We start from the raw sequence: 26,055 nt of genomic DNA on the forward strand, positions 1-26,055 counted from the left end.
TTAACTCATGAACATGTAGGATACTTTATAGTTTTATGCAAGATTACAGAGTTGCAAGCTTCAGAGGAAACCTGTTTATATTGCTTTCACTAATTTTCATAAGACTTTTGACCTAGTACCTCAAGAAGCTGGAAGCCATGGGAGTGAAGGGTCAAATCTTTGACTTCAGAGCTATGTAATCCAACACCATGATCCATGAAATGGTAGCCTCACCAAACCCAGCTCTTCAGATGGAAAAGTCAGACAAGATTGTCCAGTCACCTATCTATTGTCTCCATCAGTATATTGAACAGCACAATAAGGGATGGACATTCCTAAAAGAATTGCAGTGCTACTTTTTGAAATGGTATTTGCTTATTGGCAAACTTACCTGAAGGTCTGATGCGCTCTACTCACCATCTTGAATCAGTGGGTTACAGTGGTGGGCACCTCCAAATGTGGTATTATAGCTTTGTACAGCAAAAAGAGGAGTTCTTGAAATATAATGATTGGCACCTGTCCCAATTGTTGATTCAGCCAACTTCAGCTTGGACAGTCTTTTGTGATCATCCAAAGGAGGAGCAAATGGCAACAACTTTTCTCAACAGCAGAAAAGTCGATTGCAGGTTCAATCTGTCCAAAGAGTTTTCCTTCTTGAATCAGAACTCAGGGATACAATGGATGGGCTCCTTCAGTGCAAAATGTGGGACCAAATTGTGAAGTGCAAAAATGGCAAAAGTGTGTGGGGTAGCTGGGGAGGAAGGGGGGAAAGAGGAGGGAGAAGAGAAAAAAGGAGGGGTGCGTTTGAAGGTAAAGACAGTTCCAGCTTACAACAAAATGTCACTAGGTACCCCGCTGAGGGCACAAGCCTGGTCAGGCATGTCTCTTTGCCAAAGTCCATTAAGAGAGCTAGATTACAGAGCTGCTGCCAATTAAGCCTGGTATCATTCTGGCAGGAGAAATTGAAACATTTACTACAGGTTTGATCCTCGAGGTGCAAAAAAAACTGGAAAATGAAAGTGAAATCTCTGTGGGGGCTTTTGAGTGAAGTAACTCAAGTTGCCTTTTTACTAATTTAATCTTTTAAAAATAAATATATATATATGTTGCTGTTATTCTTTCAGCTATCTATTGCATATGTTACAGGTGCATCATTTTAAAAGGAATACAATTTTATTTGCGCTATGAATTGTTTGAATAGATCAGCACTTGATGCTCAGACACAAAATGAAAGTCATTCCATGAGTTTCGTTCAGTGATAAGACATTTCATTAGACATTTTAGTTTTTAACTAATGTGTTCAGAATTAGGTTCAGATTTAGGTGGAATTGTAGAGTGTAACAACCCGTTGTGAAATGGATCGACTCCCCTAGCTTTCCTATAGTCAGTTTTTTTTTCCAGCTAGGTTTTCATGTTATTTTATCTGCCCATTTACGTACGTAACCATATTGTTAGGTTTTAATTATTCTTATTCCAACTACATTCTGTCCTAACTACAGTTCCAAGTGCATAGAGTGTATAGTGTCATAGAAGGGCCCAATGTATGTCCTTCTATGACACCAAAAGCAAATGTTTGTTACATGGCTGGTGAGGAAACTCAACTTAGGAAACCTGCTGGAAAACATTATCTGGAGGTCAGTTTCATGTTTATGTGCCCATAGAGTCAGGGGGAACAACAATATGATCTGTTGATGTTCCATACGAATTACTGGACTCACCACATGGAGCATGCCGTGAGTCCATGGTGGCAATACACTCACATAATTCTGGTATGCTGTTCACCATGCCACCCATGAGGAGTCCTGGTACCTATTGTCCACTACCAACCCATACTTGTCTGACAAACCATCCTCCCAAGAGTGGGAGAGGAAATGGGGAGAAGATTGGCAGTGCCTCTGACGTCAAAGCACTTCCAGACAACACACCAGGCAATGAAAGTTTCAAACAGAGTTAATCCTGTGTCAAACTCCCTCATCTAATACCCGAGCCAGATTTCATAGTATTCTAGTACACTGCTGATGATTGAGAAAAAAAGGCTGGTTACCAGTGGAATCTGCAGGAGTAAACCTGAAAATTGCCCCACTCGCCTTCAGTTAACCTTGTAATGAGTAGGGTAGTTTTGGTTGGACAAGCTTAACCGTGATCTCGACTGATTAAATCCCAGTAGGATGCCATGTGAATCCGACTGGATACTAGAAACTGCTCGTGTACATTTCTTAGTAGCTTGGTTTGGAAAGTATGGGGATGAGATTCCACCCATGTTAGACAAGAAAAAATATTTTCAGTACTTGTATTGTGAAACTGTTTCCAATTGTACTATTTTCACATTTTATATTGTACCCAAAGTGAATGAAAATTAGAAGTATAAACTCCCAAGCGACTGCAAAAAAGAAAAGACTCACATTTAAATAGCACCATTCACAACCAGACGTCTCAAAGTGCTTTACACCCAATGAAGTAGTTTTGGAGTGTAGTCACCGCTGGATTGTAGAAAGCGCAGCAGCCAATTTGCACACAGCAAACTCCCAAAAACATCAATGTGATAATGACCAGATAATCTGTGTGGCTATGTTGATCGAGGGATAAATATTGGCCAGAACACCAGAGATAACTCCCCTGCTGTTCTTCAAAATAGTGCTATGGGATCTTTTACATCCTCGAGAGAGAGCAGATGGGGCTGCGGTTTAATGTCTCATCCAAATGATGGCACCCCCGACAGTGCAGTACTTTCTCAGCAATGCACAGGGAGTGTCAGCCTAGATTTTGTGTGGAACTTGAACCCACAACCTCTGACTCAGAGGCCAGTATGCTAAACACTGAGTCACAGCTGATACTTAACCTTCACAGTTAAGCCACAGTAACAAACCAGGACGTGTGTAATCAAGCCTGGTGTACAAGTGGACATCAAAAGGCTGGCAAGCAAAGAATGCATTTCAGCCATTTGTGAATTGATGAGCAATTTGGATTTGTGGGGGGAATTGGAAAGAAAAGAAAGATGCTTTAAACAGAAAGCATCTTAAACTGACTGCAAAAGCTTCTATAGATATGTGAAGAGAAAAAGATTAGTGAAGACAAACGTAGGTCCCTTGCAGTCGGATTCAGGTGAATTTATAATGGGGAACAAAGAAATGGCAGACCAATTAAATAAATACTTGGGTTCTGCTTTCACGAAGGAAGACACAAATAACCTTCCGAAAGTACGAGGGGACCGAGGGTCTAGTGAGAAGGAGGAACTGAAGGATATCCTTATAAAGCAGGAAATTGTGTTAGGGAAATTGATGGGATTGAAGGCCGATAAATCCCCGGGGCCTGATAGTCTGCATCCCAGAGTACTTAAGGAAGTGGCCCAAGAAATAGTGGATGCATTGGTGATCATTTTCCAACAGTCTATCAACTCTGGATCAGTTCCTATGGACTGGAGGGTAGCTAATGTAACACCACTTTTTAAAAAGGGAGGGAGAAAGAAAGCAGGTAATTATAGACCGGTTAGCCTGACATCAGTAGTGGGGAAAATGTTGGAATCAATTATTATGAAATAGCAGCGCTTTTGGAAAGTAGTGACAGGATCAGTCCAAGTCAGCATGGATTTATGAAGAGGAAATCATGCTTGACAAATCTTCTGGAATTTTTTTGAGGATGTAACTAGTAGAGTTGGCAAGGGAGAACCAGTGAATGTGGTATATTTGGACTTTCAAAAGGCTTTTGACAAGGTCCCACACAAGAGATTGGTGTGCAAAATCAAAGCACATGGTATTGGGGGTAATATACTGACGTGGATAGAGAACTGGTCGGCAGACAGGAAGCAGAGAGTCGGGATAAACGGGTCCTTTTCAGAATGGCGGGCAGTGACTAGTGGAGTGCCGCAGGGCTCAATGCTGGGATCCCAGCTATTTACAATATACATCAATGGTTTGGATGAAGGAATTGAGGGTACTATCTCCAAGTTTGCAGATGACACTAAACTGGGTGGCGGTTTGAGCTGTGAGGGATACACTAGGAGGCTGCAGGGTGACTTGGACAGGTTAGGTGAGTGGGCAAATTGCATGGCAGATGCAGTATAATGTGGATAAATGTGAGGATATCCACTTTGTGGGCAAAAACGTGAAGACAGATTATCTGAATGGCAGATTAGGAAAAGGGGAGGTGTAACGTGACCTGGGTGTCATGGTTCATCAGTCATTGAAAGTTGGCATACAGGTACAGCAGGCAGTGAAGGCAGCAATTGGTAAGTTGGCCTTCATAGCTAGGGGATTTGAGTATAGGAGCAGGGAGGTCTTACTACAGTTGTACAGGGCCTTGAGACCTCACCTGGAATAGTGTGTTCAGTTTTGGTCTCCAATTTGAGGAAGGACATTCTTGCTATTGAGGGAGTGCAGCGAAGGTTCACCAGACTGATTCCAGGGATGGCTGGACTGTGATATGAGGTGAGACTGGATCAACTGGGCCTTTATTCACTGGAGTTTAGAAGGATGAGAGGGGATCTCATAGAAACATACAAGATTCTGATGGGATGGGACAGGTTAGATGCGGGTAGAATGTTCCCGATGTTGGGGAAGACCAGAACCAGGGGACACAGTCTTAGGATAAGGGGTAGGCCATTTAGGACTGAGATGAGGAGAAACTTCTTCACTCAGAGTTGTTAACCTGTGGAATTCCCTGCCGTAGAGTGTTGTTGATGCCAGTTCATTGGATATATTCAAGAGGGAGTTAAATATGGCCCTTGCGGCTAAGGGGATCAAGGAGTATTGAAAGAAAGTAGGAAAGGGGTACTGAGGGAATGATCGGCCATGATCTTATTGAATGGTGGTGCAGGCTCAAAGGGCCGAACGGCCTACTCTTGCACCTATTTTCTATGGTTCTATGGTTCTAAAAGCAATGCATCTCAGACCAAATAATCACGCTATAATCCAGTATGAGCCATACAGGCTTGATAAACTTCATTCGCTTTTTACCCTGAACGTTTCACTTTCACACTGTCTTGTTAACAGGAAAGTCAGTCGCATCTCCAGTGATCAACTTTACAGCAGTTTCATTCTTGCTAAATAATACGGAGAAACACTGCCACCTTTCGGTTGAAACTGACAATTTTAGTTAGACAATATAGTTGGAATAGGAAGAATTAAGACCTAACCAGTATGTAAATGGGCAGATAAAGAAAACCTATCTGGAAAAAATAGATAGAAAAGCTAGGGGGTTGATCCATTTGATACAACGGGTGGTTTACACTTTGCAGTTTCACCCAAGTCACAAGGACGATCTGAGGCAAGTTAACGGGCTTGTGTCCCAAGCCCTGGGCGCAGTGACTCGTGCTTAATGCCAAAACAGAATACAAAAAGTGGAAAGTTATCCCATTCTTAACAGCGACGCCCTAGATTAACCAAAAGCGAAAATATCACAATAAAACTCATGGGATGACTTTCGTTTTGTGTCAGTGTCAAGTGCTGGTTTATTCAAACAATGCATAGCGCAAATAGCGGCAACGTATACATTTGTTTTCTTTAAAAAAAGGTTAGTCAATCACTCCGCTTAAAAGTACCCACAGATTCTCGGAAATCCAGAGTTTTCACTTTCATTTCCCAGTTTTTTCCACCTCAAGGATTAAAGTGCAGACGGGTGGAAAAATGCTCAATCTGCAGTAAATGGTTTCAATTTCTCCCCCGGCAGATTATTCACAATTACCAGGGAATATGATTTAAATGGGGGGGGGGGGGGGGAAGGAGGAGAAGAGAGAAAAAAAACTATTGCACGTATTTCAAATTGATTTTCTGTTTTAATTTAAAAAAGAGATAGGCAATTTCTACTGAAAAGAAACAAACAATCCGGGGGACACTATGGCAAACACTGAACAGGGTGAAGGGGATGTGGGTAAGCAGCAGGACAGGTTTCAGTGAGCTGAAAGACTGAATTTCCCCCGAAATGGCCAAGCGGAGGTTTCCGAAAGCGGATGCCGACGGGCGCCAGCTCCTCCTCCTTCAGTGAAATCCCTGGCTCAGCACCGAGCCCCGGGGCTGTGGGCGGGGCAGGAGCGGACAGTTAACGCCGCACGACCGGTGAGGGAGAGGCCGGGGCCCTGGCTGCCGTGTGTGTGTGTGTGTATGGGATGGGGGCTGGGGCACAGGAGAACGCGGTATAAATATAGATGGCCGGCCATGGCTTTAACCTTTCCGACTGGAAGTAACGCGGCCTACGGCCAAAAAAAAAGAGTTGAGCCGCACCGCGGGTAGAGGTAGCGGAGGAGGCCGGTGGCCCCGCGCACGGTTACCTTGTAGGAGTCGGTGGCCAGCAGGATGTTGAAGTCACCGTTGCGGCTGTCCATCTCGAGCGTGCGAGCGGCGGACTGCCCCCCTCGCCCTGGTAACGTCGCTCCGGAGGAGGAGGGTGATGGTGATGAAGGACTGAGAGGAACAGCGATTGCCCGACGTACACACACACTCTCCCACCGCTGCCGAATGGGCCAGCATCCGCGCGCGTGCCGCCTGTCCTGTCCCTCCCGCTCGCCGCCCCGCCCCCCCAACCAACCAACACCACAGCCCAGCCGCCGGGCACCGCGCCAGCGCGCGACACTCTCGCGAGACCTCTTCCCTTCCCTTCCCTTCCCCAGGGACAGTGACGGCGCGATGACGGTTGGAGACTGACTTGGCAGGCGGCCGTGAACGGCAAGAGGCCGCGGGCAGTTGTGCGCGCGAAAGGTAAGGTACTGGTCACGGGTACGTTTTGTAGGCGGTGATTTGGGGGGCGGGGTGGAGCTGCATGTCCAGCTCGCTGCGTGTGATGGTTGGGGGTGTGTGTTTGTGGGTGGGGTGGGGTGGGGGCCGAGCCGTGCCGGAGTGAGGCAAGTCGACATGTGACAGGCGGTGGCCGGCGATTGGTCGAGGAGCCGCTGTTGAGTTGCTTTCCCCGAGAGCGGGAACTATGAATTTCCAGATTGAATGGCTGAGCAGATTGCTTTTAGAAAATCCCTTCTATATCAGTCAACTGGACATAACTTGCCATTGCATTCAGGCCCCTGCCCACTCCGCACCCCCCCCCCCCATTTCCTATTCCTCATCATAATAGGCAGTCCCTCAGAATCGAGGAAGACTTGTTTCCACTCTTAACACGAGTCCTTAGGTGGCTGAACAGTCCAATACGAGAGCCACAGTCTCTGTCACAGGTGGGACAGATAGTCGTTGAGGGAAGGGGTGGGTGGGACAGGTTTGCCACATGCTCTTTCTGCTGCCTGCGCTTGATTTCTGCAGGCTCTCGGCGATGAGACTCGAGGTGCTCAGCGCTCTCAGATGCACTTCCTCCACTTAGGGCGGTCTTTGGCTAGGGACTCCCAGGTGTCGGTGGGGATGTTGAACTTTATCAGGGAGGCTTTGAGGGTGTCCTTGTAATGTTTCCGCTGCCCACCTTTGGCTTGTTTGCGTTGGAGGAGTTCCGAGTAGAGCACTTGCTTTGGGAGTTTCGTGTCTGGCATGCGAACTATGTGGCCTGCCCAGTGGAGCTGATCAAATGTGGTCAGTGCTTCAATGTTGGGGATGTTGGCCTGGACGAGGACGCTAACGTTGGTGCGTCTGTCCTCCCAGGGATTTGTAGGATCTTGCGAAGACATCGTTGGTATTTCTCAGCGACTTGAGGTGTCTACTATACATGGTCCACGTCTCTGAGCCATACAGTAGGATGGGTATTACTACCATTTCCTACATTGCACCAGTGACTACATTTAAGTACGTAGTGCGATCAACCGGCATTTACTCACCAATAATCTGCTCACTGATGATTAGTTTGGGTTCCGCCAGGACCACTTGGCTCCGGACCTCATTACAGCATTGTTCCAGACATGGACAAAAGAGCTGAATTCCAGAGGTGAGGTGAGGGTGACCACCCTTGAAATCAAGGCAGTATTTGACCGACTGGCATCAAGGAACCCTTGTAAAATTGAAGTCAATGGGAATCGGGGAAAAACTCTCCACTGAATGGAGCCATACCGAACACAAAGAAAGATGGTTGGTGATTGCCATTTAATCAGCACAGCCCCAGGATATCGCTGCAGAAGTTCCTCAGGGCAGTGTTGTTGGCCCAACCATCTTTAGCTGCTTTATCAATGATTTCCATCATAAGGTCAAAAGTGGGGATGTTTGACCAAAATAAATTGACACCGAGCCACACAAGGAGAAATTAGGGCAGGTGACCAAAAGCTTGATCAAAGAGGTAGGCTTTAAGGAGTGTCTTAAAGAAGCAAAGAGATACAGATGAGGAGAGGTTTAGTCAGGGAATTCCAGAGCTTAGGGCCTAGGCAACAGAAGGCACGGCCACCAATGGTTGAGCGATTATAATCGGATGCTCAAGAAGGCAGAATTAGAGGAGCGCAGATATCTCGGGGGGGGGGGGGTTATGGGGCTGGAGGAGATTACAGAGATGGGGAGGGGCGAGGCCAAGGAAGAATTTGAAAACAAGGATGAGAATTTTTAAATTGAGGTATTGCTTAACGGGAGCCAATGTAGGTTAGCAAGCACAGGGGTGATGGGTGAGCGGGACTTGGTATGAGTTAGGACACGGGCAGCCGGGTTTTGGATCACCTCAAGTTTACGTAGCGTAGAATGTGGGAGGCCAGCCAGGAGTGTAGCAGATGAACTGAGGCAAGGGCAGAGACAGGCGATGTTACAGAGGTGGAAATAGATGGTCTAAGTTATACTGCGGACATGTAGTTGAAAGCTCATTTCAGGGTCAAATATGGCACCAAGGTTGCAAACAGTGTGGTTCAGCCTCGGACAAAAGTTGGGGAGAGGGATGAGGTCAGTGGCTCGGGAACGGAACGGAAACGAAAACAATGGCTTTGGTCTTCCCAATATTTAATTGGAGAAAATTTTTGCTCATCCAGAACTGGATGTCAGATAAGCAGTCTGACAATTTAGAGACCATGGAGGAGTCGAGAGAAGTGGTATTGAGGTAGAGCTGGGTGTCATTGGCGTACATGTGGAAACTGACCCTGCGTTTTCAGATGATGCCAAGGGGCAACATGTAGATGAGAAATAGGAGGGGGCCATGTATAGATGCTTGGGGACACCAGAGGCAACGATGTGGGAGCGGGAAGAGAGCCGTTGCAGGTAATTCTCTGGCTATGATTAGATAGATAAGAATGAAACCAGGTGAGTGCAATCCCACCCATTTGGATGATGGTGGACAGGCGTTGGAGAAGGATGGAGTGGTCAACTGGAGAGTCGGGAGAAAGTTTATTCCAGGCGCAGACACTGAGGAAGGTATGGTTGGGGGTGGAGAGCGATACGAGGAAATGGTCAGAGATGGCATTATCTGCGATTGACACGATGGGAGTAGCGAGGCCATGAGAGATGGCAAGGTTCGAGGGTTGGCCATGTATATGGGTTGGGGAGTTTACATGGAGGGAGAGATTAAGAGCCCAAGTTTCCACACGCGCCTAGAACGGCGCAGTCCCGACCTGGACGCCCGTTTTTCGCGCCACAAAGTGCGCCTAAAAAAATCCTCGGTATTCTCCACCTCCCTGCAGGTCCTCTGGCCCTCGGCGCAGCGCAGCACGAGCTGTGGGGGGGCGGAGCCAGGTCCCTGCGCTGAAAACAGTGCCGGGACCTCTGCACATGCGCGCTACAGTGGCCACGCAAGTGCAGTAGCTCCAGGCGTCCGAAACTGTGGGAGTGGCCCGAAGCACGCAGCCCCTAGCCCTGGCCGAATGGCCTCACTGGGGCTGCGTGAATAAGGCTCCTCCCACGCCCAGCTCCTGCTTCCTCCCGACCCGACTCGACTCCCGCTTCCCACCCCCCCGGACCGGACCCGACACCCGCCCCCCCCCCCCGACCCGATTCCCGCTCCCGCTCCCCCCCCGGACCCGATTCCCGCTCCCGCTCCCCCCCCCCCCCCCCCCCCCGCCCCCAACCCGACCCGATTCCCACTCCCGGACCCGACTCAACTCCCCCCCCGGACCCGACCCGACTCCCGCTCCCCGACTGGACCCGACCCGACTCCCACTCCCGCCCCCCGACTGGACCCGACCCGTGCTCCTGCTCCCCCCCCCCGACTGGACCCGACCCGACACACGCTCCTGCTCTCTCCCCCCCTGGACCCGACTCCCGCTCCCCCCCCCCCGCCCCCGGACTGGATCCGACCTGACCTCCCCCTCCCTCTCTCTCCCTCCCCCCTCCCTCTCTCTCTCTCCCTCCCCCCTCTCTCTCTCCCTCCCTCCCCCCGACCCGAACCTCCCCGACCCGACCCAACGCCACCTACCTGTAAATCTGGTGCTGGGGACGGGCCCTGCCCGAAGTCTCGGGCCGGCCCGTTCAGCCTTCGGTCCCGAAAGGCCTGCCTGAAGCACTTTCACACAGGTAGGAAGATGGTTTATTTAATCTTTTCTTTGCTTATAAATGTTTATTCAGGTTGGATTTATTTGTATAATATTTGTATAAGTATAAATAAGGATTTATTATAGAATTTAATGACTTCCCTTCCCTCCCCCTCCCCCCCCACCTCGTTCTGGACGCCTAGTTTGTAACCTGCGCCTGATTTTTTAATGTGTAGAACAGGTTTTTTCAGTTCTACAAAAATCTTCACTTGCTCCATTCTAAGTTAGTTTGGAGTACGTTTTCACTGTGGAAACTTTGAAATCAGGCGTCAGTGGCCGGACACGCCCCCTTTTGAAGAAAAAATTCTGTAACAAAGTGAAACTGTTCTACCTGACTAGAACTGCAGAAAGAAAAATGTGGAGAATTGCGATTTCTAAGATAGTCCGTTCTCCACCAGTTGCTCCTAAAAATCAGGCGCAAATCATGTGGAAACTTGAGCCCTAAGGGAGGACAAGAGGCTAGTGAATTCAGAGGAGAGAGAGGATGATGCATTGAGATGGAGGTTGAAATCACCAAGGATGAGAAGTCGCTCGGTGCAGAGGCAGAAGGAGGAAAGTAGTGAAGAAATATAAGTAATAGATAGATAGAAACTGGTGTGCTGAAATATACAATACGAGGATGTCCCTGTTGGTTCAAATGTGGAGTACTGCAACAAGGAACTTCAACAGTGGAAGGTCAACAAGCTAATTGATCCAACTTTGAGGACTGCATATATGCAGATTTCACACTTCATTCATAATGTCTATTGGCAATGATAAAAGAATTACTTAGACTATATTTTTATGGTACTTGGGTGGGCAGTAGAAAACGAGAATTTTAAATGAGAGGGGAGAGGGGTGGAATAGGGCGAGACACTGCACCTGGACCACAAAAAGCAAGGAACCTAGTACTGAGCCCTGCGGAACCCCACTGGAAACAGCCTTCCAGTTACAAAAACACACATTAACCATTACCCTTTGCTTGCTGCCTCTAGCTAATTTTGGATCAAACTTGCCACTTTGCCCTAGATCCCATGGGCTTTTACTTTTGTGACCAGTCTGCCATGTGGGACCTTATCAAAAGTCTTGTTAAAATCTATATACACTTCTTCAAACGCACTACCCTCATCGACCCTCTTTGTTATCTCCTCAAAAAATTCAGTCAAGTTAGTCAGACACGACCTTCCCTTAACAAATCCATGCTGGCTGTCCTTGATTAATCCATGTCTTTCTAAATGAAGATTTATCCTGTCCTTCAGAATTTTTTCCAATAATTTCCCACCACCAAGGTTAGGCTGACTGGCCTGTAATTAGTCGGTCTATCCCTTTCTCCCTTTTTAAACAAAGATACCACGTCAGCAGTCCTCCGGCACCACACCTGTAGCCAGAGAGGACTGGAAAATGATGGTCAAAGCCTCTGCTATTTCCTCTTTTGCTTCTCTTAACAGCCTGGAATACATTTCATCCGGGCCTAGGGATTTATCCACTTTCAAAGCTGCTAAACCCCTCAATACTTCCTCTCTCACTATGTTTATTTCATCTAATATTTCATACACCTCCTCCTGATTGCAATGTCTGCATCATCCCTCTCTTTTGTGAAAACAGATGCAAAGTATTCATTAAGAACCATACCCACCAGGACAAAGCAGTCCGCTTCACTAGCACCCCGTCCACCATCTTAGACATTCACTCCCTTCACCACCGGCGCACCGTGGCTGCAGTGTGTACCATCTACAAGATGCACTGCAGTAACTCGCCAAGGCTTCTTCAGCAGCATCTCCCAAACCCGTGACCTCTACCACCTAGAAGGACAAGGGCAGCAGGCGCATGGAAACACCATCACCTGTAAGTACCCCTCCAAGTCACACATCATCCTGACTTAGAAGTATATTGCTATTCCTTCATAGAGACGTGGCTCCAGGATGATCAGGACTGGGAATTCAACATTCAGGAAGGATAGAATAAAAGGAAAAGGAGGTGGGGTAGCATTGCTAGTTAAAGAGGAGATTAATGCAATAGTTAGGAAGGACATTAGCTTGGATGATGTGGAATCTATATGGGTAGAGCTGCAGAACAGCAAAGGGCAAAAAACGTTAGTGGGAGTTGTGTACAGACCTCCAAACAGTAGTAGTGATGTTGGGGAGAGCATCAAACAGGAAATTAGGGGTGCATGCAATAAAGGTGCAGCAGTTATCATTGGTGACTTTAATATGCATATAGATTGGGCTCACCAAACTGGAAGCAATACGGTGGAGGAGGATTTCCTGGAGTGCATAAGGGATGGTTTTCGAGACCAATATGTCGAGGAACCAACTAGGGGAGAGGCCATCTTAGACTGGGTGTTGTGTAATGAGAGAGGATTAATTAGCAATCTCATTGTGCGAGGCCCCTTGGGGAAGAGTGACCATAATATGGTGGAATTCTACATTAGGATGGAGAATGAAACAGTTAATTCAGAGACCATTGTCCAGAACTTAAAAAAGGGTAACGTTGAAGGTATGAGGCGTGAATTGGCTAGGATAGATTGGCGAATGATACTTAAGGGGTTGACTGTGGATGGGCAATGGCAGACATTTAGAGATCGCATGGATGAACTACAACAATTGTACATCCTTGTCTGGCGTAAAAATAAAAAAGGGATGGTGGCTCAACTGTGGCTATCAAGGGAAATCAGGGATAGTATTAAAGCCAAGGAAGTGGCATACAAATTGGCCAGAAATAGCAGCGAACCCAGGGACTGGGAGAAATTTAGAACTCAGCAGAGGAGGACAAAAGGTTTGATTAGGGCAGGGAAAATAGGGTACGAGAGGAAGCTTGCAGGGAACATTAAGACGGACTGCATAAGCTTCTATAGATATGTAAAGAGAAAAAAGTTAGTAAAGACAAACGTAGGTCCCCTGCAGTCAGAATCAGGGGAAGTCATAACGGGGAACAAAGAAATGGCAGACCAATTGAACAAGTACTTTGGTTCGGTATTCACTAAGGAGGACACAAACAACCTTCCGGATATAAATGGGGTCAGAGGGTCTAGTAAGAAGGAGGAATTGAGGGAAATCCTTATTAGTCGGGAAATTGTGTTGGGGAAATTGATGGGATTGAAGGCCGATAAATCCCTAGGTCCTGATGGACTGCATCTCAGAGTACTTAAGGAGATGGCCTTGGAAATAGCGGGTGCATTGACAGTCATTTTCCAACATTCCATAGACTCTGGATCAGTTCCTATGGAGTGGAGGGTAACCAATGTAACCCCACTTTTTAAAAAAGGAGGGAGAGAAAAAACAGGGAATTATAGACCGGTCAGCCTGACATCGGTAGTGGGTAAAATGATGGAATCAATTATTAAGGATGTCATAGCAGCGCATTTGGAAAGAGGTGACGTGATAGGTCCAAGTCAGCATGGATTTGTGAAAGGGAAATCATGCTTGACAAATCTTCTGGAATTTTTTGAGGATGTTTCCAGTAGAGTGGACAAGGGAGAACCAGTTGATGTGGTGTATTTGGACTTTCAGAAGGCTTTCGACAAGGTCCCACACAAGAGATTAATGTGCAAAGTTAAAGCACATGGGATTGGGGGTTGTGTGCTGACGTGGATTGAGAACTGGTTGGTAGACAGGAAGCAAAGAGTAGGAGTAAATGGCTGCTTTTCAGAATGGCAGGCAGTGACTAGTGGGGTACCACAACTCTTTTGATTGGAGAACAAAAACAGTTAAATCAAGTGCCCCCCGATCTGGGGGGCATTCCAGACACTTATAACTGCCCTCTTTTTTCCTTTTTTTTGTGTATTTTTTTTGTTTTTTTTTGGATGGGGTACCACAAGGATCTGTGCTGGGGCCCCAGCTGTTTACATTGTACATTAATGATTTGGACGAGGAGATTAAATGCAGTATCTCCAAATTTGAGGATGACACTAAGTTGGGTGGCAGTGTGAGCTGCGAGGAGGATGCTATGAGGCTGCAGAGTGACTTGGATAGGTTAGGTGAGTGGGCAAATGCATGACAGATGAAGTATAATGTGGATACATGTGAGGTTAAGAAAGCAAATGGCATGTTGGCTTTCATTGCGAGGGGATTTGAGTACAGAGGCAGGGAGGTGTTACTACAGTTGTACAGGGCCTTGGTGAGGCCACACCTGGAGTATTGTGTACAAGTTTTGGTCTCCTAACTTGAGGAAGGACATTCTTGCTATTGAGGGAGTACAGCGAAGGCTCACCAGATTGATTCCCGGGATGGTGGGACTGACATATCAAGAAAGACTGGATCAACTGGGCTTGTAATTCACTGGAGTTCAGAAGAATGAGAGGGGATCTCATAGAAATGTTTAAAATTCTGACGGGTTTAGACAGGTTAGATGCAGGAAGAATGTTCCCAATGTTGGGGAAGTCCAGAACCAGGGGTCACAGTATAAGGATAAGGGGTAAGCCATTTAGAACCGAGATGAGGAGAAACTTCTTCACCCAGAGAGTAGTGAACCTGTGGAATTCTCTATCACAGAAAGTTGTTGAGGCCAATTCACTAAATATATTCAAAAAGGAGTTAGATGAAGTCCTTACTACTAGGGGGATCAAGGGGTATGGCGAGAAAGCAGGAATGGGGTACTGAAGTTGCATGTTCAGCCATGAACTCATTGAATGGCGGTGCACGCTCGAAGGGCCGAATGGCCTACTCCTGCACCTATTTTCTATGTTTCTAAGTCACACACCATCCTGACTTAGAAGCATATTGCCATTCCTTCATCGTTGCTGGATCAAAATCCTGGAATTCCCTTTCTAATAACACTGTGGGTGTGCCTTCATCTCATGGACTGCAGCATTTCAAGAAAGCGGCTCACCACCACCTCAAGGTAAAAGTTCACAGGGTTGGGGGTAATATGGATAGAGGATTGGCTAACTAACAGAAAGCAGGGTCATTTTTCGGTTGGCAAACAGTAACTATTAGGGTGGCGCAGGGATCGGTGCTGGGGCCTCAACTATTTACAATCTATATTAATGACTTGGATGAGGGAACCAAATGTAATATTTCCAAGTTTACTGAGGACACAAAACTAGGTGGGATTGTGAGTTGTGAGGAGGATGCAAATATGCTGCAAGGTGATTTAGATTGAGTGATTGGGCAAACACATGGCAGATGCAGTATAATGTGGATAAATGTGAAGTTATCCACTTTGGTAGGAAAAACATAAGAACAAAGTATTATTTAAATGGTGATGGCTTGGGGAAGTGTCGATGTACAGAGAGACCTGGGTGTTTTTGTACACCAGTCATTGAAAGTAAACATGCAGGTGCAGCAAGCAGTTAGGAAGGCAAATGGCATGTTGGCCTTCATTGCAAGAGGATTTGAGTACAGGAACAGGGATATCTTACCACAGTTATACAGGGCCTTGGTGAGACCGCACCCGGAGTATTGTGTGCAGTTTTGGTCTCCTTACCTAAGAAAGGATATACTTGCTATGGAGGGAGTGCAGCGAAGGTTCACCAGACTGATTCCTGGGATGGTAGGACTGTCGTATGGGGAGAGGTTGGGTCAACTAGGCCTGTATTCATTAGAGTTTAGAAGAATGAGAGGGGATCTCATTGAAACGTATAAAATTCTGACGGGGATGGACGGACTGGATGTGGGGAGGATGGTTCCCCTGGCTAGAAAGTCTAGAACAATGAGTCGCAGTCTCAGGATACGGGGTAGGAAATTTAAAACTGAGATGAGGAGAAGTTTTTTCACTCAGGGTGGTGAACCTGTGGAATTCTCTACCACAGAAGGCTGTGGGGGCCAAGTCACTGAATATATTTACGAAGGAGATAGGTAGATTTCTAGACACAAAAGGCATCAAGGGGTATGGGGAAAAAGTGGGAATATGGTGTTGAGATCGAGGATCAGTCATGACCATATTGAATGGCAGTGCAGGCTCGAAGGGCCGAATTTTCTATGAATCAGTTCAACCTGCTTTGGGCCTTTTTATAACTACCTGGAGCGGGTGACTGAATTCCCCAGTGTCACCAGATGGAAAAAAGTATCCTTACTGCAAGTGCCCTAGGGAAGTGGTTCTCAAACTTTTTTAGTTGACGGATTCCGTTTCAAATGGATTAGTAATCATTGACCCCCACCCCCAGCCCCCCTAAATTGGCCCACCACCAGCCTTGGTAACTGCAGATCTCAGAGCTGCTCTCAGTGCTCCACGGAGCTAAAAAAATAAAACGATAGAAAAGCTAGGGGAGTTGATCCATTTGACACAACGGGTGGTTTACACTCTACAGTTTCACCTAAATCACAAGGACGGTCTGAGGCAAGTTATCGGGCTTGTGTCCCAAGCCCTGTGCACAGTGACTCGTACTTAATGCCAAAACTGAATACAAAAAGTGGAAAATTATCCCATTCTGAACGGCGACACCCTAGATTAACCAAAAACGGAAATCTCTTAAAACAAAGAAACTCATGGGATGACTTTAGTTGTGTGTCAGAGCGTCAAGTGTTGGTCTATTCAAACAATTCATAGCGCAAATAAAATCGTTTTCCTTTTAAAATTATGCAACTTTAACCTATGCAATAGATAACTCTAAGAATAGCGGCAACGTATACATTTGTTTTCTTTTAAAACGGTTAAATTGGTAAATCATCCTGCTCAAAAGCTCCCACAGATTCTCGGAAATCCAGAGCTTTCACTTTCATTTCCCAGTTTTTTTTATCAGCTGAAGGGTCAAACTAGAAAAATTATCAATCTGTAGTAAACAGTTTCAATTTCTCCCGGCAGAATGAATTTATTTAACCTCAGATTATTCACAATTACTCACTTAATGGCAGGCAAGTTTGAATTTCTGCTAACCCATGGTCAGCAACTCTATAGACCGTTAACATGATTTAATATGCATTATTACTCCATTTTGCACAAGCTTATATTATCAGTAAGTTGCCTGCAGCACTGAATAAACCTTTTGGAGGTAAATTTGTGTTCCTTTGCGCTTCCTGTTAGTGCCTCTGGTTTTGTGGCGCGGCGAGATCAGCGACTCCTGCTAAATTTGTTTTGCAGCGGTGGTACGGAGATGTGTCCCGATATCCTTTGTCCGGAGATCATTACACCATCACCGTGCGCATCGCCCCGGTAGCGTCCCGGACCCGGAATTGCGTTTCGCTCCCTGCTGCATCGCCGGGCGAAAACACCGACAGCTGCAGGAGGCGTGCATCGGCCGGCCATTTCAGGGACCATGCTTAAAGGCGAGGTGGCCGAGTTAAGTAAAAAAAAAAATTATCTTCTCGATCGCAGGTTTTTTCACGGGTTCCTGCCTTGATTGATCAGCCCAGCAGCCTGCTTGAGTGCTGGGCTAATCGGGCGGGATCGTAGCTGCCGTTGTGGAGAAGGTAAGTTTTTTTTCCTTTGCAGAGCCTGCAGCGATGGCCCTTCCCTTTCAGGGAGGGAAGGAGCCTTTCCGTGCAGCACTGCTCCACTCACCGCCCCTCCTGCTGCCGATTGCGCTGCACTTCCTTCTTGTAGCGCAAACGCCAAATTGTTTTAAAGTTTGAAATGATTAGGGCCTGGCGCTAATTTTTCAAACTTTTAAAAGTTAACGGCCCAAAAGTGGCGATACCCAATTTCACCCCCTTTATGTTAAAATTCGGTGAGTGATGGCTGGTGCCATCACCAATAAGATCGTGAGCAAGTGACCCTTTTTAACGGAGTACAACCAATAAACCACAAAATTAAACCACATTTAAATGAAGCACTCCAGTCCCTCCGGCGCCCAATGGTCGCAGAATGCCTCAAGTCAATCGGCGGACACTGCGTGCTCCATCTCCAGGGAATACTCGGGCGCGAACATAACCACGGAAGAGAAGCAGGCAGTCAGGCCGAACGACCCCCTCGACCGCCTGCTGCCTGGACCGTTAATGGCAGTGCTTAATACAAGTTTTCTTTTACATTTACATAAGATGGCAAGAGCCTGCAACTACACCTTGACGAATTAATAGCGCAGATAGAAATGAATAGGTTTGATCTAATAGCCATTACGGAGACATGGTTGCAAAGTGCGAACTAAATATTCCAGGATATTTAATTTTTAGAAGAGATCGGCAAAATGGAAAAGGAAGAGGGGTAACCCAGATAATAAAGGATGGGATTAAGACAGTAGAGAGACAGGATCTTAGCTCAGAAAATTAAGAAGTAGAATCAGTTTGGGTCGAGCTAAGAAACAGCAAATGGCAGAAAAAATTGGTGGGAATTATTTATAGGCCCCCAAACAGTCATTGTAATGTAGGGCAGAGTATAAATCAGGAAACTAGAGATGCATGTAACAAGGGTAATACAGTAATCATGGGTGACTTTAATCTACATATAGACTGGGGCCAAAGTCTGTGGAGTGGGACTTGGGGCCCAAAATTTGCCACCATTTAGTGCCAAATTTTTGGAGGTATCAGTTTTTTGGAGCTAACTTAATTTTGCAAGTTTCACCAAGGGTATAACGTCGTTCTTAATGGGTAACGGATGATTTTTTTTAGTTAAAATTTTTATGATGTCACTCAGGGTCAAACCCACCCATAACACCATTTTTGCGAGTTTCGCCAATAAGGATTTTTCAAAAATGATGCTGGGGATCGCCTTGAAAAACCTTACCTTACCAAATCGGAGTCAGATAGATATCGGTGTTACAGATGCCATCTTGTTTATCGGAGCTGAGTTATAGGTTTTGGAGGGAGGGAACAAGACTTATATTATATCCAAACTAATTAAAAATGTTTGTTTATGCAGAGGGAAAAGATAAACTTTATTTTTGCAGTAAATTGCAAGTTGAAATTCCACCATCGAACCGCCGCTCACCGGGCTCGAGGCACACAGGGTCGGAGTGCTGGCCTGCAGGATCACTCCATTGGCTGGACACAGGAGCTCGACGCTTGTCTTCCAAAAAAGCCCAGGGGGGAAGTGGAAGCCAAGCTGGGGATAGGGGCGGCAGCGGGGGGCCATTCAGCCAGGGATAGGGGCCGCAATGGTGGGGCTATTCGATCGGGGATAGGGGCAGCAACGGGGGGCCATTCAGTCAGGGATAGGGGCGGCAATGGTGGGGTCATTCAGCCAGGGATAACGGCGGCTGCAGCGGGAGGCCATTTGGCCAGCTGCAGCGGGGAACCATTCTGTCAGGAATAGGGGCGACAATGGTGGGGCCATTTGGCCAAGGATGGGGCAGCAGCGGGGGGGCCATTCAGCCAGAGATAGGGGCGGCAATGGTGGGCCAATTGGCCAGGGATAGGGGTGGCTACGGCAGGCTAGTTGGGAGCCGTCGGCTGGGACGGGGAATTTCAGCATCAAAACACTCCCAGGGCAGGTACAGCATGGATACAAAAGCAAAATGATGTTGGAATAAAAATAGAAAATGCTGGTAATCTCAACGGGTCGGCATGGGAAAAATCAGCATGGGTTAGCTACAGAGTAAAACTGTATAATTAAATGTTACTCTGGAAACCTAAATGCTTGGGCATGCACAGAATGGACCTCCATTTTTCAGCGCTATCAACTAGCTTCACCCACAGAAGCTAAGGACTTTCTGCGCTGCGCCAAATTCAAACAGAAAAGTGGCAAAACTTCGGATTTTTTTTTGGAGCTACTTCAGCTTAAAAAATTGGCCGTTAATCTTAAATAGCACCAAGAAAAGGCAATGTGAAATTTTGGGCCCTTTGAACCCACAACCTTCTGACTCAGAGGTGAGAGTGCTACCCACTGAGCCACTGGCTGACACAGAGATAGAATTTGCAGACTGGCCACTTGTGGTATTCTGAAGCTGCATTATAATTGGTACATTATCAAATGCAAATATTATAAAGTAATCTATTCACATGCCATCAACATGCACAATGAGACCAGATGGTAAAAGGAACTCAAAAGCAAATCATGTCTGGTGCAGAAAATAAAGTGAACTAAAAGCAAAATGTTTTGTGTATAAATAAACAGATTAACTGAAACAGGAGTAAGGTAACTTAACTGTGTCCTTTATAGCAACTCTCAAAATGGTGTCCCAAAACCAGCATGTTTACAGCAACTGTGAATAGCTCCCGCAGGGTCCTATTGCCTATCTAGTGTACTGTAACAAACAAATAGAGTATGAACACAGCACAAAATACTGTCGATGCTGGAAATCTGAAATTAGAAATACTTTGCGTATCAGGCAATATCTGTGGAGAGAATAGACAAGACTTTATGGGTACAGATTGTACCTCTCCAATCCAAGGCTCTCTAATCTGGAAACATCCGTGGTTCGGCATTAGTTGGGCCTGAGGGAGAGGAGGGTTTATTAAAAAAAAAAGTTTTGATTGGCTAAAGCAGCTGTGAAACAGTGAGTGTGTTCAGCGATCGGCTGGAATGGCTATCAATCGAATTGTGTCGGTACTCCATTCAAACTTGGTAATCAAGAGGGAGAGGGAGGTCAGAACTTGCCCTGGATTGGAGGTACAGTCGAGGCTGAATGGGCCCATACTGCATATCTGCACTGCTGCAAAGTAGAAGAGGCTTCAAAGTTGTTAAAGCAGCTTTAATTTTCTTAGTAAAACATGACAGTGGGCAAAGACATTCAGACGTGGGTTCAGCGATCGGCTGGAATGACTGTCAATCAGTGATAGGCTGCCAGCACGCGCATGCAGACTCAGGAGCCCAGGGGCTGTCGACAGTACCGTTAAGCGTGACCTCCCGTGGTTCAGAAAATTCTCTGTTCCACAACCGGTCAAGTCCTGAGGGTGCCGGACCAGAGAGGTCCAACTGAATAAACTTGCTGAGGAAGGGCTCATAACTGAAACGGCTCATTTGTTCTTCCATGGATACACCCCAACATGCTTTTGTTGCAACAATTAAGGAGTGTCAGGAATCTATTTTCCATTGACATTGTCTTATAATGGACGGATCCATGGGTTCGTAACATATCGCCTGTTGCTATGAGCTTATCGATGGGGTTTATAGCTTCAGTTTGCGTGCTCTGCTCCTGCAAAGGAACACTTAAAACACACAAGCGCTGCAGTTCTATTCAATTGAAGTGCTCGATAAGGAGTTTCACATTATTTTGCAGACGCCCTGGAAAGTCTCTATGGATCCACAGGGGTCCGTGGACCCCAATTTGAGAACCATTGCCCTAGGGCACTTCCCACAACAACAACAACTTGTATTTATATAGCGCTTTTAACGTTGTGAAATGTTCCAAGGCACTTCACAGGAGTATTATGAGATTTAAAAAAATTTGACACCGAGCCTCATAAGTAGAAATTAGTGCAAAGAGGCAGGTTTTAAGGAGCATCTTGAAGGAGGAAAGAGAGGTAGAGAGGCAGAGAGCTTTAGGCAGAGAGTTCCAGAGCTTAAGGCCCAGACAACAGAAGGCACGGTCACCAATGGTCGAGCGATTATAATCAGGGTTGCTCAAGAAGGCAGAATTAGAGGAGCGCAAACATCTCGGGAGATTGTGGGGCTGGAAGAGATTACAGAGATAGGGAGGGGCGAGGCCATGGAGAGATTTGAAAATAAGGATGAGTGTTAAAACAAACAATAATAACTACATATAGAACAGTGATGATACACAAATAATAATTAAATCATAATGTGTTTATGTATATCAACTATCGCCTCTACACCCTGCAATGCTTCAACCTGTTCATTGCCTTTTGTTTTTAGTTAATCAAATAAGGGTGACCCTGGGTTTCCCCAGTGTCATTATCAGGAAACAAACTTGCAAGTGTCCCCTTGGTTCAAGAGGCACAACTAATACAATAATTTTAACATAAAGTCTAATTTGAACAAAACCAAAAAGACACTTAGAATCAAAATCCTCGTCTCATTATCTGTGTCTATCAGACCCTCTATTCCTTGTGGTGCCCACCAATTGCAGAAACTGTTCAGGGCCTGTGTGTGGGATCCTGTGTGAAGAGATCATTTTGGTGGATCCTTGCCCCCCGCCCCACCCCTCCTCCCAACTCCCCGTGAAGGTGAGAAAACTATTTTGATAGGCACTTCCAAATTCAGGAGCCAAAGAGAAAAGGTAAATAACAAAAGTAGGAATAAAATAGAAACACAAACTCAGCTGAAAATGAACATGAAAGGAAATCTGAAATTTCAAGTTGATCGGCTCACCAGGAACACTTACAGGGAAGTAATCATCACAAAAAGTAACCACACAGTCAAAACGGCGGAAAGCTACAGAAATTTTGAACTTCAGTTGACACAGTCTCTACTTCTTCTTAGGCACTCCCCCGGAGTCGAGGATGACTTGCTTCCACACTAATATGAGTTCTAAGGTGACTGATCTATAATTCGGGTTCTACAGTCTCCGTCACAGGTGGGGCAGACGGTGGTTGGAGGGACAGGTGGGTGGAGTGCTTGGTTTGTCGTACGCTCCTTCCGTTGTTTGTGCTTGGCTTCCATGTTCTCCCGATGAAGAGACTCGAGGTGTTCGGCACCTTCTCAGATGATTCTCCTCCACTTTGAGCGGACTTGGGCCTGGAATTCCCAAGAGTCGGTGGGGATGTTACATTTTTTCAAGGAGGTTTTGAGGGTGTCCTTGAAGCGTTTTTTCTGCCCTCCTGCGACTTGTTTGCCATGACAGAGCTCGGACTAGAGTGCCCGTTTTGGGAGTCTAGCATCGGGCATGCGGAAAATGTGGCCCATCCATCGGAGCTGATCGAGCGTGGTCAATGCTTCGATGCTGGGGATGTTGGCCTGAGAGAGAATGTTGACGTTGGTGCGCCTATCCTGCCAATGGATTTGCAGGATCTTGTGGGGGCAGAGTTGGTGGTACTTCTTCAGTGCTTTGAGGTGCCTACTGTACATAGTCCATGTCTCTGAAGCATATAGGAGGGCTCTAGACCATAAGCTTGGTGCCAGATTTGAGATCTTGGTCTTCGAACACTCTTTTCCTCAGGCGACCGAAAGCTGCACTGGCACAGTGAAGGTGGTCATCGATGTTTGTCCTCGCTGACAGTAGGCTCCTGAGGTATGGAAAATGGTCCACATTTTTCAGGGTCTCATCATGGATCTTGATAATTGGGGGGCAGTGCTGTGTGGCGGGGGCAAGTTGGTAGAAAACCTTTGTCTTACGGATGTTTAATGTAAGGCCTATTCGCTCGTACGCTTCGGTGAAGGTGTTAACGATGATTTGGAGTTTGACTTCTGAGTGTGCACAAACGCAAGCATCATCTGCAATGACAGAGGTTGGAACAACCTTGGATCTGAATTGGAGGCGACAGAGGTTGAACAGTTTCCCGTTTGTCCTGTAGATTAGCTTGACTCCAGTGGGGAAATGGTTAAAGGCAAGATGAAGCATTGCAGCGAGGAAGATTGAAAAGAGCATTGGTGCGATGACACAGCCTTGCTTGACCCCGGTCTGTACTTGTATTGTGTCTGTGGTGGATCCGTTGGTAAGGATCACGGCTTGCATGTCATTGTGAAGCAGGCGGAGGATGGTGACAAATTTTTGAGGACAGCCGAATTTGAGAAGGACGCTCCATAATCCCTCATGGTTGACAGAGTTGAAGGCCTTTGTGAGGTCAAAGAAGGCCATGTATAGAGGTTGATGATACTCCCTACATATTTCTTGGATTTGTTGCGTGGTGAAGTTCATGTCCTTTGTGCCCATTAGTGGGCGGAATCCGCTTTGCGACTCTGGGAGGAGCTCTTCAGCCACTGGAAGGAGACAATTGAGGAGGATTCTTACGATAATTTTCCCTGTGGCAGACAGCAGAGAAACTACTCTGTAATTACCGCAATCGGAGTTGTCACCTTTCTTGATGATGGTCACGATTACGCCATCTCTGAGATCCCCTGGCATGCTCTCCTCCTTCTAGATAAGAGTGATGAGGTCAGAAAAATCAACGCTGCAGCACTCAAAGACCCTGCAAAGAAAGCTCTATTCAGTCAACGTCTCACAGCTAACCTGATAACTCCCACTCAACCGGAGCCGCAGAGTGTTCACAGCGCCTAGTCTACCCTCAAGTCCACCATAATTATCACCTTGGTTATTCTAGCAGAAAACATCAAGATTGATTCGATGAGAACGACTAGGAGATCCAGGAGCTAATAAATCGTAAACGCAAGGCATTCTTGAATTGGAAACAACATCACAACTCGAGAGAAAGAAAACAGACCTACAGACAACTGAAGGCTGAGATCCAACAAAAAAAACAGTGACCTAAAGAACAGATGGTGGGTGGAAAAAGCGCAGGAAATCCAGCAACTAGCTGACAATCACGACGTGCGTGGACTTTTTTGCACCGTCAAGACCACCTACGGCCCAAGCACTGAAAGTCCTATCCCACTGACGTAGCTAACAGTGTCCTGAAGGGGGTCAGTGATTAACAGTGACAATTTTTATTTACTTTGAATTTACAGTCCTTTAAAATAATATTCCTTCTTCAACGCCAGCCCAAATTTTCTCCCTTCCTTTCCTGAAGTCAGTGGTTCTTACTGGGGCACAGATCCACAGACACCAGCAGTCATCCTGTATCTCACCCAAGGAGCAGTTCTTTCTGTGAGTCTAAGCAGTGAGGCTATTCAATCACAGGGATCGTCACAGAGAAGCCCAGTCCTCTTCTGACCCAGTTACTGGACATGCACGTTTCTAGAGGCGCATGCAGCTAGGAGCAGAGTACCTGGACAGTTTTCCTCTCCCTGATGTAAGGCTGCTGAAGCCAATTGTAGGGCTCAATTTTCCCCAAGCTCGTTTTCTGGCATATTGCCAGAGTTATGGCCATTTTTCTAGAGCAGAAATGCTACAGAAATAATTTGCCAAAGTTTCCCCAATGTATAATTCAAATTTGCCGCCGCGCAGCGTGTCCATTTGCCTCGGGGGGTGGAGCCTGCTGTCTGCACCAAAAAACAAAGCTGCACCTTCTGCGCATGCATGGGGAAAAAAAGTTATGTTTTTGATGTCTTTCCAATGGACGCGCATGCTCAGTATAGCTCGGATTTGACAATTGGCCATTTTTAAAGAGCCAATTATGTGTGTGAGAAGGGGTGCTGTGTGAGAGCATTGGAAAAATCACAGCTGGAACAATACAAGATGCAACACGGTGCAAGATCAAGAATTTCTTACAGGAAGAAGTGGAGGCACTAGTTACCATGACTGAGAACAGGTGACAGGAGCTGGACACCAGCAGAGGCCACATAAAAGTTCCACCAAAAGAAATGAAGAAACGCTGGAACCAAGTTGCAGAAGATTACTGCGCAGTGGTGACCACCATGAGATCTGGAGGCCAGTGTAAAAAGAAGTGGCAGGACCTTGGTCAAGTAGTTAGTGTAAGTATTATTTTCATTTATTCAATGTAATTGCAATTGTAAATGTGACCAGCTGTATATGTACCATCCAGCAGAAAGACACCCTCTCTAAAAAGTTGCATTTTCATCTTTGCAGAGAAAGGTGGCACATAATAAGAGAAAGAATTTGAATAGGAGGAGGTCCGGCAAATCTGCACCCATTAACACCCTTGGAAGAGAGGGTCACTGCTTTGATGGGTCCTACCCGCAAAAAAGGAATCAGCACTGCACAATCTGGGCCCACACTCAAGGAAGAAGGTAATCCTGCAAATTCATCATGGTCCTTCAAATCAGCCTGCTGCCTGGCCTGCGATGTGAGCCTACTCATGCCACCTATCCTGCCCCCTCCTCTGCTGCTAACCATTTGACTGTTCTGTTACCTTTTGTAGAATTTGAGGCCAACCCTGCGGATGCAGAAGAAGATTCAGACGAGGTCGAGCCTGAAGAGGAGAACATCTTCCAATTCAACCCTCCAGACCAAGAAC

At 46.5% G+C, this 26,055-nt stretch overlaps 1 protein-coding gene and 1 long non-coding RNA gene across 2 annotated transcripts in view; one reads left to right on the plus strand and one right to left on the minus strand.

The window, feature by feature from the left end:
- The window catches only part of nampt1 (nicotinamide phosphoribosyltransferase 1), a 31,252-nt gene extending 24,767 nt beyond the window's left edge, over positions 1-6,485 (minus strand). The window contains exon 1 of the mRNA XM_070900612.1: positions 6,242-6,485. Within this exon, the coding sequence (XP_070756713.1) occupies positions 6,242-6,295 (54 nt within the window). The 5' untranslated portion in view covers positions 6,296-6,485. The remainder of the gene's footprint in view (positions 1-6,241) is intronic.
- Positions 6,175-26,038, plus strand: LOC139280858 (uncharacterized). Its single transcript, XR_011596784.1, has 3 exons — positions 6,175-6,668; positions 25,668-25,828; positions 25,960-26,038. It is a non-coding gene; the product is annotated as an uncharacterized lncRNA (long non-coding RNA).
- The last annotated feature ends 17 nt before the right edge of the window (positions 26,039-26,055 follow it).

The sequence above is a fragment of the Pristiophorus japonicus genome, chromosome 15 (assembly GCF_044704955.1).
Source record: "Pristiophorus japonicus isolate sPriJap1 chromosome 15, sPriJap1.hap1, whole genome shotgun sequence".
Taxonomy (NCBI): Eukaryota; Metazoa; Chordata; class Chondrichthyes; family Pristiophoridae; genus Pristiophorus; species Pristiophorus japonicus.